We start from the raw sequence: 15,217 nt of genomic DNA, 5'->3' as shown, positions 1-15,217 counted from the left end.
CCGCGATCTCATTCTTTCGGTCATTACCCAAAGCTCATGACCATAGGTGAGGATTGGGACGTAGACCGACCGGTAAATCGAGAGCCTGGCTTTCTGGCTCAGCTCCCTCTTCACCACGACAGATCGGCTCAGCGTCCGCATCACTGCAGACGCCGAACCAATCCGCCTGTCGATCTCCCGATCCCTCCTACCCTCACTCGTGAACAAGACCCCGAGATACTTAAACTCCTCCACTTGAGGTAGGACCTCTCTCCCAACCCGGAGTTGGCAAGCCACCCTTTTCCGGTCGAGAACCATGGTCTCAGATTTGGAGGTGCTGATCCTCATCCCAGCCGCTTCACACTCGGCCGTGAACCTACCCAGCAAGAGCTGAAGGTCAGAGCTGGATGAAGCTAGGAGGAGCACATCCTTCCCAAAAAGCAGAGACGAGATTCTCCTGCCACCAAACTCGACACACTCCACACCACGGCTGCGCCTAGAAATTCTGTCCATAAAGGTAATGAACAGAACCGGTGACAAAGGGCAGCCCTGGCGGAGTCCAACCCTCACCGGGAACAGGTCTGACTTACTACTGGCTATGCGGACCAAACTCACACTCCTCTGGTAAAGGGACTGAATGTTATCAACAGAGTATCCCCGTACACCGGTGCTGATCTAAAGGCGTACAAAAGTCTAGACGCTTACCAGTTTTTCGTTTCTGGCTGGATGACTGAGACACGATTCTACGCTCAAGAAGGAGGAATGTTCCTCATCATGGCAAAAGTAAGACCTTAATATTTTTCATAATGTTATAAAAATAATCATTTTACATGATCCTTAATTGTAAGATCTGACAAATACTTTCGTGTTACATCATAGTGCTGCATACATGGAAATGGCTGCACTGCTGCAAATACATTTACCCCACTGATTGATAAACCTCTTCCTATCATGTTTGTTCCGTCATATCATCAAGAAAGTGTGAGGCAATACAGAAACTTCCGTCTACAGATTTATAAAGTTAAAGTAAATCATTTAACTCCGAAGAATATATGTACACTGGGGGCAAAAGAATAAGACCAGATCACTCTAAGAGTTAGGTTATTTAAGATAAATTACAGAAGTGCATCAATAGTTGTCCATAAAAAATATATTTCTAAGAATTTCGTAGATCATAAAGTTGTCAAGGAAGAATGATGTGCAAAAGGAAGCAGGTTGTTTTAATGTTAATTAAGTGAATCCAAAACAGCACTAGCTTGTGCTATTGCTGTTTTGGACTACATTGTGCAGTAATTGCACAAGAAAAACTAAAAGGCTGTAGTTGCTAAAACATTTATGTTCTTCAGATGGGGATGTGAACATGAGAAGACAGCCAGAATGACATTTGAAGCATCTGCTGTGAAGGAAAATTGGGACCTGGGAGTTTGTGATGCTGGTCTTCACATTGACTGTGACTTCATGGTGTGGTCTCCATCCGACTCTGTCACACAGAGGATTTTGCCTGACAATGACTTTTTTCATTAAAGCTGTGCAAAATGTTGAGACCTTTTACAAGTCAGCAATTTTACCTGAGTTACTGGCCAAGAAGTATACATGCCTGAATAAGGTGTTGTCAGGTCCAAACTCAGAAAGAGTGGAAACCTTAAGATAAACTGTGGTCCAGATACCACATGGTGGTACTCAGTCTCTTACTTATAATCTGGAGTTTATTTTCAAATCATATTGTTTCATTTAGACCTGATTTAGTCTCAGTAATTCTGCTTGGATAAGCTCTAATTTAGTTCTAGTTACATATGGCATTTTTTTCCCATTAACTGTATTTAGCCAAATATTTTAGCTGATTATTGTTGTAAAATACTGTGAATTAAGGTATGACACATTACATTCTTCTCACTTTATATATAAATAAATTTGTATAGTTGATAAGTTAATTAATAATATAATTTTAACTGTTTTTTGTGTCTGTGTGTTTAAAAATAAAATAGTCAAATACATTTCACAACTGTTTATTTCTCTCTCTCTCTCTCTCTCTCTCTCTCTCTCTCTCTCTCTCTCTCTCTCTCTCTCTCTCTCTCTCTCTCTCTCTCTCTCTCTCTCTCTCTCTCTCTCTCTCTCTCTCTCTCTCTCTCTCTCTCTCTCTCTCTCTCTCTCTCTCTCTCTCTCTCTCTCTCTCTCTCTCTCTCTCTCTCTCTCTCTCTCTCTCTCTCTCTCTCTCTCTCTCTCTCTCTCTCTCTCTCTCTCTCTCTCTCAGATATTTTATGCACAGGTATATATATATTACAGCATGGCAACTGTAAAAGAACAGCAGCTGTGTTTTTTATTAATCAACTGGCACTAGTGAGGGGCACAGATTGGCGCATTGGGCATCAGATGGCTAATAGGGACAGGCCCATGCAGTATTTTATACTTTGATCGTGCTTGTCCAATTACTCTCTCAACATGTAGCAGCTAGTTTTCTACTGTCTTCCAGTTCAACAGCACCCAGCTGTTTTTTGCCCCTGCTCGAGGCAGGAGCTTCAACCTTGGCACAATGAAGCCCGACCTGGTTCTGGATGGTGAACCCACGGTCAGCAAGGATCAAGTCTCCGGGTAGCAAGTTGTCCAAAAAGCCGCTGTTTGCTGTGATGTGAGCATCTGTTGTTCGTCCACCCCAGCCCTTTGAGATGAAGGAGATGACCTCTTGTGGAGAAATACCCATTAGGTATTTCATTGTCTTTTTGGATTTGTACTGAGAGTACGTCCGTGCCCTTGCTTTCAAATCTTTGGGGTTTTCCACGGCTATCTCAAAACAGTCTATTACTGGCATGCAGCTCTGGAAGGTCTTTCTGAAACACATTGGCAGAGATGTTTGGACGTGCGGTCTCTGGGGCCATAAAACACACACAGGTGCTTAAATCTCATTCAGAACTAGAGTTGTCACGGTGTGAAAATTTAACCTCACAGTTATTGTGACCAAAATTACCACGGTTTTCGGTATTATCGCAGTATTTTTTTTAAACGTGCTACATTTTCACACAATTAAATAAACCCTGTATGTCAGGAAATATTGTCCTCCGTTTGTGTCTAAATTTTGCCTAAAATGTGTTATTTTGTAATTATGTTGTTTATTTGTTTACATTTTTCCCCTTTAGTCTTTAAAATACCAATATTTGCCCATAACTTATTTTATGTCTGTTTGATGTCATCATTTTAAAAATATTAGACCAGATGATACTCAGTACTCAAGTAGCCTTCTAATCAGATACTTTTTTACCCTTATTTGAGTAATAAACCCTATATCAGGAAAATATTGTCCTCGGTTTGTGTCCTTCCAGTGAGCTTTGCAGATGTGGGAAAATGTCATCAGGCAGTAATCATTGTTAAATTCATAATTATTCTCGGAGAGAGACCAACTCTTATCTGCTCCTGGGAGCCCCGTAAAGCATAGCATCATTTCAACATGGGGGTGTCCGCGACACGGTTTATATGCGGGTAGCGGCGCTGCGGCTGCTTTATATTGCGACTCGTTGCATTCTCCCTCAACCCAAATCCTCGGATCACGCATTTTAGCTAAAACGCTAACGTTAGCTTGCCTTGCGTTGACTGTAGAGTTGTGGGTGACGGTCACGCAGATGTGTCATGAGATTTGAAGCGTTGCTGCCTTTCACAGACACTTTTTCTGCACGTGCTGCAAACAGGATAGCCGTCTTCTATCAACTGTCCCTCTGCATTCTTCAAATATCCAAAAAATGCCCGTACTTCCCACTTTGTCTTCTTTGAGGGATAATAAATGTCCTGCGTGCTGCCGTCTCCTCCTTTGGCCATTATTTCAGCTTTAGCATCAAGAAAGTTTTGGTAGTAAACAACAAAGCGCGCACGTGCCGCCGGCAACTTCAGCAGATGATACGGTGGCTGGTAAAGGTCACCGCGCCTACACCGCAGCCACGGTAATCCCACCGAGATAATATAGTTTTTTTAAAAACAAGATGGTTATTATTATAGTCAACTTTTTTTTACCGGGGTTTACCACTACACCGGTTGCCGTGACAACCCTATTCAGAACATTGATTACATTTATAAAAACTCTGGAAATGGTAGAGCTGTGAACACAAACTGATAAGATAAAAATGATATGGTAAGTTCAGTCTCAGTCTCATTAATGTTAAGAGTAGCTGTTGAAAACGTGAGGTTTGCGGTGTCTTTAAGGGCTGGCTTTACACCTGATAGCTGTGTAGTCCTGTAAACGCTTCAAGCTTGCCTGTTCAAGAATGTCTGAGTTGAGCTTCTCTTGTAGAGCAAAAGTCTTGTCCCGGAGTTGCTGACACTCAAACTGAAGGGATCTGATGTTCTCTGAAGTTAGTTCTGTTTGGCACATTGCATCACATTTTGAGTTGTCAATTATATCATTATTAGCAGGCTCCTTTTCAGTCTCCTCTCCGTCTGCAACGAACACTGATCCGGAGACCTCAGCTGAGAGATTGAGAAGCGATCTGGCAGCTTCATGTCTGGAAGACTCCTCCCTCTTCTTTTTCTTCATGGCCTGTCTCGCTTCATACTTCTTTAGACTTCCTAGAGCTCGCCTTTTAGCAGGGGATTTGATATGTGCAAACACAGATGGCACATAATTGGGTGACAAGGGGTTATCACTCTTCTGCCCTGATAAAAGATATCAGAAATCAGCAACTTAGTCAACCAAAACATAACTGAGATGAGGTAGTCACCACATGCCGTCATATATCTATATCAATAGATCGATCGATAGATAGATATATTATTAGCTACTGATCCAGAAAGGTAGAATTAGATGATATTTTAATGTATTTTTGCTGTATTGACCCTTTGCACGTGACGTCACGCCACTCATGTGACCGCCCCCTTCGCCATGATGGACGGCAAAAAGACCGTTTACACCTGTAGAAACTCCAGTGAAGCTAGTCAAAACAAGCCAGTTTGTAGCCTTTTATCCTTTAATTTAGTTGATTTGACAGTAAAATGGTTTTAGCTTGCTGCGTGGTCGGCTGCACTAACAGACAAGGATGTAAACTCAACTCGTTGGTTTTTTAATAACTTTGATGGAGACTGAGGACGGAGATGAACTGCAGCGATCAATCGAGCGGACTAGCAGCCCTCAGATTTGCAGCGAACATGTTTTTACCGGGTAAGATTAATGTTCGTTTATTTCACGAGGAAGACAGGGACAGGGATAAATGTGATGTTTATACTAGTTATCGATAATCCTGATGGACGGGCATTTCACCACGGAGGCTGCGCTCCGTCCACTGTAGTGTAAAGCGAGATAATTATTAACAATATTAAAGCTCCGATATATGATTGCATGTGTTAAAATTACATTATTTATTTATATGAGCGTCGCCGTTCAGAGATCTTCTCATTCCGGTGTGAGAGCAGCAGCTGAACCCGGTAACACCACCAGCAACAGAAGCTGGTAGGGATCCGGACTTTTTAAAAATCAGCTTTGGTGTAACGTGAAACGCTGTTTATAACATAAAGTTATAAATCCAGAGGGGTGAATTTAGGCCAAGTCAGCAACATGTTTACATCGGTGAACAGCTGCAGAGAGAACGTAAGCTAACGTTGGTAATCTAGTTAACATACCACTCTCTATGAGCCCCCGCTAGATGCACTACTTCTTCTGATAACTGAACTGGGCATGAACTAGTTGAAGGAATGCTGCAGGAGTTTTGTTTTGACGCAAAAACAATTTCAGGCTCTACTTTTCCCTTTGTTTAGTACTGGTGTCGCTCACTGTTTACATGCTTTTGCCGTCCAGCATGGTGGACCCACGTGACTTGGTGACGTTGATGGAAAGGGTCGATACCAGACACACACCAACTTTTTGAGGGATTAACGTTGTATGGTGGTAGATGGTGACTAAACCTCACGTTAATAATGACAGCATTAGTAAGCGTGCCATGAAAGACGGAAGATATTATTAAAAGAAAACAAGAATCTTACCTTGCAAAAAATGTTCACTGCAAATCCGTGTGTACTTGGAGGGCTGCCACTCCTTCCGATTGATAGCTGCTAGCCATAGCCGCCTTTTATCTTCATCGGCAGGAATACGGTAAAATGCTACATTAGCTTTATAACCTTGCCTGTTAGAGCAACCCACCGCACAGCAAGATATGACCATTTTTTTCGCGAAAATAACGCGAATTAAAATAAAATGCTCTCCCACAGGTCGTTTACTGCCGCCCACACTGTTTATGCAGTCCACTTCCGCCGTCCGCCAAAGAGCACTACGTCACACGCAAGGGGTTGGCTGCTAAACTGACCCCGAAGCAAGCTGAAGGCAGTGGCGCCCCCAAGGGGTGAACTGCATGAATCACATTCATTTTCATAAACCAGTGTAAAATGTTGTGTTTGATATGGTGTATTTTTAGTTTGGTTACATTTTATTGTTTTTTCTTTACATAACTAACCAAGAGCATAAATTGTTTTCTGCAATCAACGGGTGACAAAGTTTTAAAACACAGCACTTACCTCTGCAGAGGCTGCACAGACGGAAGGCTGCAAAAAGGTGGAATATCCGGTAATGTCGCTCAAACTAAAGCTTTCCTCTGCCGAGGTACAGAGCTTCAGTAAACGGTGGCCGAGCCACAGACCCACATCCTGCCGCCCATCCGAATAGGTCGCCACACCTGGACCAAACCTCTGGTCACGGTAATACAACCCCTGCGCACGCAGTTATAAACCTATTTTTTAGGTGGTCAAAAATAAACTAGTTTTCCGTTTCATCTTTCTTCGTAAATCTTACCTGAAAGGTATCTCCATTTGGGAAGACCTCCTGACCATACCCTTCCTTTCTGTTCAGGTAGAACCTCCCCGTGAACCGGTAGCCTGTCGGCCAGCACCACAGCCCGTCGCCATGCTTGTAGTCTTTGAAGAAAGACCCTTCATAATACTAAACAGGAAACGTTCAGTCAGAGCAAAACTTTTTCACGACACATTCACGTGATAGTTCCACGTTACCTCTCCGTTTCTACCGGTGTACCTTCCTTTACCGTGTTTGAGACCGTCAACAAACCCCCCCTCATATCTGGACCCGTCGGACCACTCCTGGACACCGAGCCCTTCGCGTCCACCGTCACCGGCCAGCGTGACTCTGTTCCCGCTGCTTTGAGCCGTTGTCCCGGCTGGTTCCGCAGCACCTCCACAGGTTGACGGCAGCATCCGGGACTTCAGTCTCACCTGAATGCATTTTAAATATTAAAATAATTGTTTGTAACGAGTTAATTTGGCGTAAAATGACCACTAGCTTACAGGTAAAAACGTGAACTCACGAAGATCAGATTGGAGTTTTAACACCGAGCTCGGATCTCGGAGAGTTACCATGGCAACAGTAGCCAGGTGAAGACTCACGCATGCTCACCAAAAGACTCAAAGGTGACTTTCTGTAAGTATTTGTGGGTTTATTTTTAACCAAGTTTGTAGTCTTTAAATTAAATAACAATAATCCAACTTTTCACATGTTTTATACAATAGAGATTTTAAAGAGTTTATTCTGTTCCGACTAAAGAGTCTTTAAGATTCAAATCTACTAGGAAATGTATTTGGAAATAAGAAAATTTGCATCGCTTTGCTTTAATGCCATCAAATTTGTAGATGGATTATCTTTCAGAGTCATGATTTTGTGGGGCATTGAAATGTTTTACATATTGCTCTTTATTGCTATCTGGTCGTGGTGATGGAGGAAAGGAGGAAGTATTCTTCAAAAATCATTCAGTCTGTCTGCAATAAGCCACGTGTTCTTTTTAGTGTCTAAGATAATGTCCTCAATATCTCCCAACCTGCAAAAATTGAGGCCTCCCAGGGGCTGTGTGAATTGTTTTTGACCTTTTTTTATTGATAAAATAGTGAGCATTAGAGCTCAGATACCATCAATTCTTCTTCAGGTTGCTGCTGCCCTTCAACTTTCTGTAAATTTGTACCACTGACTCTGGATTGTCTGTGGGAGATTGTGGATCGTACTTGGCTGAGAGGTCATTTTGTGTATCTTTAGGTGGCTTCACGCATCTCATTTATGCGGCGTTCCTCAAGGATCGGTGCTGGGCCCTTTGTTGTTCTCCTTTTATTTGCTACCTCTGGGTTCAGTTTTTATGAAACATGGATGTTTCTTTTTATATGCAGACAACACCCAGTTTTATATTCCCATTAAACATGGCCTACCTAATTCATTGGATTTACCATTTAAGGAGGATTGCTCTCAATTAGTGATTTTGAGACAGTGATTCACGTGTTTATTACATCACACCTTGACTACTGTAACTCACTGTACCTTGGTGTCCCGCAGTCTCACCTCTCCTGTCTTCAAATGGTGCAAAATGCAGCAGCACGACTATTGACGGGTTCGAAGAAAGGGGATCACATCACCCCAAAAACTGAAGCTCAGGGGTGACGGAGCTTCCTCAGTAGCAGCCCCAAGGTTGTGGAATGCACTTAGGATGGCTTCCTCACTGTCAGGCTTTAAATCAATCAATCAATCCTTTATTAATCCCAAAGGGAAATTAGAGTTTCAGTACACACAATTCAGAGATCAGACATACATGGGCAAGACACATGACAAGAACTGGTTACTGTGGTCATTCGCAACCCTGAGTCGCGCTAACTTAATAGAGATCAGAGGGTTACATGAGGATTGGTTCAGGTGGAGGGAAAACAAGGCAATTCAGAGTTACCCTCCACCAGGAGGGCAGCTTTGCTCTGCAAAAAAAAACACCTAAAAAAGATATGCAACAGACTTCAGACAACACTACATAACATGAGACTCCAATAGGAAGGCGGGGGTGGGGGGGGGGGCTGGGATCCTGTTTCTCCCAGCGAGAGCAGCCATCTACTGTAGGTGGGAGATCTTGGGAGAAGCAAAGAGCACATTGACTCCTCCAGTTGATGACCTCGCCAGGCTGAAGTCCACCAATCCGAAGGCGGGGGGGGGGGGGGGGGGTCGGGTTTTCACAGCATCTGTCTGCATTCCTTTGTGGGGGGGTTATTTGCTTGCCGCTCAAGGCTACCATGGCGTCAGATTCAGATAAGAATTTGTTTGGGTCAGGCTGAGATGATTTTCCTCTCTGCCTTCAGTCTTTATACTGATCATTCCAGTCCTTCAGTGAAGCCAATTTTGGGTTTTTAAACTTGTCCATACCGTCCGGCGACTCTCTCCGAGATGACATCCATTTTGCGCACTAATACCGGTATCGCAGCTAGAACATTGTCCAGCTTACGATTCACCTCGAGTAACGTCCCAGTCTGAGAAGTCTCCACACGGACGGTGCTTTATGTCGGTGCGGGTCGCCCTCCAATCGCTCCTGTCTTCCCAAATTTCCAGAAAACCAGATATCCTCCCACTCCAATCAGGAGAAATCCAGTGGTCATCAGGCCGAATATCCACACGTCTTCGATGTCCTCAATGGACAGCTGGGAGAGGCATATGATCTTCCACTCCTTCCAGGAATCCAGCATATATCCCACCGGGTGTGTCCCCTGTGGACATGTGGGAGCCCCCGTGCTCCATTCTCATTGTTGAAAAAATCTCATCGATCGCATTGAATGACCAGTTTATCAAATCCATGGTTAGTAAAAAAAAAAAAAAAGTTTTTCAGAAGAAATGCGGAGAAGCGCTCTGTGGGCAGACAGGACAAAGAGCCTTGGGAAAAAAGATAAGGGAGCGAAAGAGGGCAGCGTCTGTACTCGAGTGCCTGAAGTGAAAAAAAAACCATCTGTTCTCAGTTGCTTTTAATTCAGTGCGAGAATGCATCTGTTTTTAGTAGCTTTTTAGTTTGAATTATTTGTTTTTATTCCTTTTATAATGAACCTTTAACTTATTTTCAGCAATAGGAAATTGTTGTTTTTACTGTTTTTGTTTTGGCTTGTTAAGCACTCTGGTCAGCTTTCATGCTGTCGTAAAGTGCTTTATAAATAAAGTTGACTTGACTATTTGTTTTAATAAAATGAAAGTGATTCCCTGTTGCTGATGCCGTCTCTGGAGGATCAGTGAAGCAGGACCACTCATGTTCATGTCAGCAGACCCTTTCTCCCGTAACCGGTGCTCTTGGTTTCAAATTGCCATGGAAGTGAAGACTCAAAGAAAAATACATTTGCTGAAATCTTTAACTGTAGTAAAATACAGTACAATAAAATCCTTGAAAGTTTGCAATGGACAAATGCTCCAGTTTTTTCTGTTTCAAAAGCTGCATTTTAATATTTTATCACATATCAACCTAAATTTATTCTGATGAGTTTGAGAAAATACCTGTGGACTCAAATAATAAAACAATTTATTTTTGTTTACACCTTAATCAAAATGTGTTCATTTTACATGCTTCCAAGCCGTAATATGAACCTTATGTGCTCTTTTCTTTTATTGTTCTACTTTATAATCCCCAAATGAATAAAATGTTTGTCCCATTGCTTTGGATAGTGCCTTTGATGTCATTTCAGCTTCTAAAACAAGACACCGTAATAATAATAATAAAAAATGACTAATTATTTGAACCACTTTATTAGTTTATTATGAGTGAATTATTCAAATAAAAAAAGTAAATACTTAGTTAAAACACTATTCAATAGTCATGAGAGAATAAACAATAGTGAAGAGTGGAAACAGCATAGCAGTGCATATGAAACTGTATATACATTACTGTTGTGGTTTTTACAACTACTGTCCTGTCTCAACTTTTTCATTTGTAACATTAACATTAACAGCATCCGTTCTTCAGGAGAAAGGCCATCAGAAAGGCTTTTATTAGGAAGAGGGCAAGTCTGACTTTTTATTATAAAGTTATACATAATCTCAATGAGGTCTTTTTGTTAGCAATTTGAACTAAAATTCAGCAAATTCTAACGAGCATGTTAAAACATAGTATGTCCTCATGTCTACTACATTAAATGTTGAGTGATGATCAGAAAACAAATACAGGCGAAGGGTAAATTCCCTTCAGTATTGCATTTGGGAAGCTGAGTGCAGTGTGCAGAGCTATGTGAGATATAGGAACACAGACGGCTAATCTTCTTCAGGCGTTGCTTCTTTCCTCTATTGAAAAACTTTCCATTGGACGTTTGCTCAGAGCTTTAATGTCATCCAGAAGACCAGTGGGGGTTAAAATGTGAGAAGACCCTGGATATGATAAAAATAAAATAAAATTTACATTTGTGAAGTCAAAAACATTTTCCAAGCTCCAGCAGGGGGAGTAAAACCACCAGAACAGGTAAATCAATCAGGTTTAAAGAAAAGCATTATTCACTATAAATAAATGATGAAAACCCCAAAGACCAGAAGGAAAAAAGGAGTGTACTAATAAAGCATTAATGCTCACCTATAATGACCTCACAGGATTTGACAGCCTGGGTGACCTCGTAGGCAGAGCGCATCTCAGAGTAGGCGATTCCTCCGATAATAAAGATGATGAGGCGAGAGCCAGACCGGCGCTCATCCTGAGAGCTGGGTTTGTGCTTCTGGCGAGCGCTGTGGAGTAGAGACCAACTCGGATGAGATTTAAGAGCACATGCAGGAAAACGGGTGTTCTTACTCAGACATGACTGGTAAAACAGGGCATCTGCAGGTTTTAGGACAGGGGTGTCAAATTCAAATTCAGACGGGGCCGAAATGAAAATCTGGGACAAAGTCGCAGGCCAAACTTAGTATTTTTTGAAAAAGTGACAGCAAATTTGCACATTTTCTTTATCAACATATATGCAATTTTGAACCTTTTAATTTGGAAACAAACTTATTTTTGCATTAAGACTGAATGTGGAATAACCAAATTACACACGAGCAAAAAACCCGGGCATGGGAGGAGTTCGGAGAGACCATGGAGCAAGACTTTGGCTCCGCGCCAACGCCGCAAAGCAACATGGGAGTTGTAGTCTTTGCAGTAAAATCGACCAGCGGGTCAGTTTTAATATATTTTTGATATTTATCTCACGGGCCACGTAAAAATTGTGTTTTAGGAAGTCAAACTTAACACATTACATTCTCGCAATGACAAAAGGACGCAAACTCCTCACAAGTGACTCTGCCTGAATCCTTTATAGGAACTAAAAGAACTGAAAAGTAACACGATCAAGATAATTGCCCTGCAGAGCATGAAAATGAATGTACTGTCTAAAAACGAGCAATGCAGTAACAATGTGCGCGCACGGACGCTCCCAAATGAGTAGGTGGTTCTGCTCATACTAGGGTTGTCCACAAAAACGGCGACGGTTAGAAACTCTTCATAGAGTTCCAAATGAAATGAAGCTATTTTGTTAAAGAGCAAGTCAACCCCTACCATATTCTAACTCCACTCCCACTTCATGTTTGAAAAATGCAACAAATGCTGTTGCCTGGCAGACCGAGAGGGCGGAGCTGCTAACAAATACACACACAGGCTCAGGACAGCATTGTGACATCATAATGTACCAGATGACATCATAGCATACCTCTTAGCCAATAGCGGTGGCAGATTTAAATTAGAATACAGTGCAGAGTTTTTACCTTACAACGGCACAACACTGCCAGTTTTAGGCAGAATATTTAAATTTTAACTAAGATGCACTGAAGTGCCAGATTATTGACGACACGTGTCTGCAGCACGATTAGACACTCGTTTATTTAGTTTATCAGCAAAAAAAAGTTTATTTGGGGGTGACTTGCTCTTTGTCGTCAATAATTTGACACTTCAGTGCATCTTAGTTAAAATTTAAATATTCTGCCTAAAACTGGCAGTGTTGTGCCGTTGTCAGGTAAAAACTCTGCACTGTATTTTAATTTAAATCTGCCACCGTTATTGGCTAAGAGGTATGCTATGATGTAAACTGGTACGTTATGATGTCACAATGCTGTCGTGAGCCTGTGTGTGTGTGTGTGTGTGTGTATTTGTTAGAAGCTCCGCCCTCTCGGTCTGCCAGGCAACAGCATGTGTTGCATTTTTCAAACATGAAGTGGGAGTGGAGTTAGACTCTGGTAGGGGTTGACTTGCTCTTTAAAGACCACTGGACTACTTTTTTTAAGGCCTTAATTATGGGAAATCTAATCTAACAAGAAAAAATGGGACCAATAATGGTAAATGGCCTCTATTTGATATAGCGCATTCTAGAGTCCTGGAACCCCCCAAGACGCTTTACAACACAATCAGTCATTCACCCATTCACACACACATTCACAAACTGAAACTCAAAGCACAAGTCTAATGTCACTTTCTTTGCTTCGTCAGAGGTTTTGATTTTAACTAGAATATAACAAAAATTCAGAAGCCTCTTTTGCAAAATTGAACGTCTCCTCTCAGAAACGTGAAGCCGATCATGAATGACGACCAGGAAAACCCACCTGACAGCCCCGGAGCCGTTCCAGGCAGCAGGACACTGAGACTGATGCGGCCAGTCTTTAGTGTCCAGTTTGTTCTCAATGGCATCCTGAAAGAAACAAAACCACACCTTTAGGAAAACATCCTTATGGAAAATCAGTTCATTTTACTTATGTGCATCTGTGTGCTTTTTTGTGACAATATGACTCAATATTCAATAACGTTTGGAAAAAACCCCAAACTGCAGTGTTTCCTCTAGGAATTTCAGCTGTGGCGGGCCGTCACAGCTATGCCTATGTAAGGGAAACGCTGAACTGCAAGAAGAAAAACACAACAGTAAAGCCTAAAAGCTACAATCCGGTGCTTTCCCCCTTTCAGGAACTATGTAGGATTTCAGGCTGAGCTCCAAACTCAGCGGCCTGGGAACCAAGGGCACCTAACCCCGGCAAAGACTCAACAGAGCCTGGGGGTCCTGATTCCACCAGGCGGCCACCAGGAGCTGGCCAGCAGATGCCAAAAACATCCAGTCCCAGACACGAGAGGCCCCACCCACCAGCAGGAAATGTGGCGGGGGAGGGTAGGTCAAGATGTTGTAGCACCACAAGATGTCCCAGGAGAGAGAAGCCCAAGAACCTACCTGACACGACACAGTCACACTCCCACCCTCATGCTCATACATAAACACATTTAACGTAAAGACACAGAAGAATACACGTCACTCCCCATACACACCCTAGATGGTCCCGTTCTTACTGGGGTGATGGTAAGTAGGCGACCCACCATCCCAGACACCAACCAGACGGCCAGCTCTCACTCCTAGCCCCCAGCCCCACGCAGCGAAGCGAGAACAGGTGTGTGAAGACCCCATTCTCCCAATGTGGAGTTGATGTATGTGAGAGTGCATTCTGCGGCTGGGGGGGGGGGGTAAACTAGATGAAGAAGCATTAACCAGCTCAGTGGCCTAGTGGTACGAGTGTCCGCCCTGGACTGGGAGATGGGGGTTCAAATCCTGCTTGGGTCATACCAAAGACTTTGAAAATGGGACCCACTGCCTCCCTGCCGGATGCTCAGCTTTAAGGGGTTGGACTGGGGGCGTTAAACCACTAAATAGTTCCCGAGCACAGCCACTGCTGCAGCACAGCGCTCCCAGAATAAAAATGGATCGCATTAGCTTGAATACAAAAACTTAATTTTAGTTTAATATAAAATGACTTTCAATTTTTTTTTGTAAAAGTACCTAAAAAGCATTCATATCAATCCGTTAATTCAAGCACATTCTCCTACCTCCATCACATCTTTTATGACTGGAATCCATCTGGACAAGTTGTATCTCTCCTCTTGGGAATGATCCCGTCTGGGCACTTTGCGCGAGATGGAAAAAGACTGAAAAACAAAGGAACAACAACAAGTGGCAGTAAGACTCCAGTAAGTCAAAAAGACACCTCCCTCCACCTCCACTCACCGATGTGATGATTGGGACTCCCAATTCTTTCCAGTTTTGGATAAACTCTCGTTCGTCTTCAATCTTAACATGCTGGATGAGTTTGCTCAAGTTCTCGTCTGTTGTTCCTGTTCAAACAGCAAATAAACAAATCTGGTTCTGCTTTATTACAGCTGCAATGTTCGAGTTAGAGGAGGAGTTTTGATCCACACCGTCATTCAACAACAGCCAGCTGACTACAGGAGATGGTTTTACCGTTAAGGCTGAAGATGTAGAGCAGCACAGCTCTGATCTTGTCGTATTTGGAGTACGGGTGGAGCAGCACAGGCAGCAGAGTCCTCATGGGATCCTTCACCTTCATCCCATCAGCGTCAGATCCTACGGCCAGGTCCTGCTCAGAACATCACAGAAATTATCTTCAGATCTGACGAGCTGAAGGTCGGACTCGGCTACAGAGCAGAACACAAATGTTATTTTTGCGCAGCTCACATCTCAAATTAAACCCGACTGAAGTGCA

The 15,217-nt window shown here is 42.8% G+C and overlaps 3 protein-coding genes and 1 long non-coding RNA gene across 8 annotated transcripts in view; 1 reads left to right on the top strand and 3 right to left on the bottom strand.

The window, feature by feature from the left end:
- Nucleotides 1–7,342, bottom strand: part of ankmy1 (ankyrin repeat and MYND domain containing 1) — a 20,171-nt gene extending 12,829 nt beyond the window's left edge. For 3 of the 4 annotated variants that reach the window (XM_015971072.3, XM_054752071.2, XM_015971073.3), the window contains exons 1-4: nt 7,243–7,342; nt 6,952–7,170; nt 6,737–6,883; nt 6,463–6,654 (exon numbers count right to left, since the gene is read on the bottom strand). In XM_015971072.3, coding sequence (XP_015826558.3) covers nt 6,463–6,654; nt 6,737–6,883; nt 6,952–7,170; nt 7,243–7,314 — 630 coding nt within the window. In that variant the 5' untranslated portion in view covers nt 7,315–7,342. The remainder of the gene's footprint in view (nt 1–6,462; nt 6,655–6,736; nt 6,884–6,951; nt 7,171–7,242) is intronic. The other variant, XM_015971075.3, reaches the window with a different exon arrangement.
- Nucleotides 2,188–6,234, bottom strand: LOC107392982 (uncharacterized). The gene is made up of 3 exons (XM_070554298.1): nt 5,935–6,234; nt 4,179–4,614; nt 2,188–2,804 (listed from the first exon to the last, which is right to left on the bottom strand). Exons 1-3 carry the CDS (start codon nt 6,110–6,112, stop codon nt 2,414–2,416), a joined length of 1,005 nt encoding a protein of 334 aa, XP_070410399.1. The 5' UTR covers nt 6,113–6,234; the 3' UTR covers nt 2,188–2,413.
- Nucleotides 7,242–15,217, top strand: LOC107392991 (uncharacterized). Its single transcript, XR_001573855.3, has 2 exons — nt 7,242–7,375; nt 14,874–15,217. It is a non-coding gene; the product is annotated as an uncharacterized lncRNA (long non-coding RNA).
- stxbp3 (syntaxin binding protein 3) overlaps nt 10,459–15,217 on the bottom strand; it is a 44,329-nt gene continuing 39,570 nt past the window's right edge. For both annotated transcript variants that reach the window (XM_054752072.2, XM_054752073.2), the window contains exons 14-19: nt 14,956–15,091; nt 14,722–14,828; nt 14,544–14,642; nt 13,283–13,368; nt 11,292–11,440; nt 10,459–11,092 (exon numbers count right to left, since the gene is read on the bottom strand). In XM_054752072.2, the coding sequence (XP_054608047.1) occupies nt 10,989–11,092; nt 11,292–11,440; nt 13,283–13,368; nt 14,544–14,642; nt 14,722–14,828; nt 14,956–15,091 (681 nt within the window). In that variant the 3' untranslated portion in view covers nt 10,459–10,988. The remainder of the gene's footprint in view (nt 11,093–11,291; nt 11,441–13,282; nt 13,369–14,543; nt 14,643–14,721; nt 14,829–14,955; nt 15,092–15,217) is intronic.

Source organism: Nothobranchius furzeri, chromosome 8 (assembly GCF_043380555.1).
Source record: "Nothobranchius furzeri strain GRZ-AD chromosome 8, NfurGRZ-RIMD1, whole genome shotgun sequence".
Taxonomy (NCBI): Eukaryota; Metazoa; Chordata; class Actinopteri; order Cyprinodontiformes; family Nothobranchiidae; genus Nothobranchius; species Nothobranchius furzeri.
Note: the sequence above shows the minus strand (reverse complement) of the source record. Positions and strands in the feature narration are given on the sequence as shown.

What these genes read in the sequence shown, in the direction of transcription:
- LOC107392982 (XM_070554298.1), bottom strand. Translation starts at nt 6,112, where the DNA reads ATGGTCATATCTTGCTGTGCGGTGGGTTGCTCTAACAGGCAAGGTTAT. An exon ending in CAGTGAACATTTTTTGCAAG is followed by an intron (nt 4,615 to 5,934) that starts GTAAGATTCTTG and finishes ATCTTTTATCAG; the next exon opens with GGCAGAAGAGTGATAACCCC. An exon ending in CAGGACTACACAGCTATCAG is followed by an intron (nt 2,805 to 4,178) that starts GTGTAAAGCCAG and finishes AATGTGTTTCAG; the next exon opens with AAAGACCTTCCAGAGCTGCA.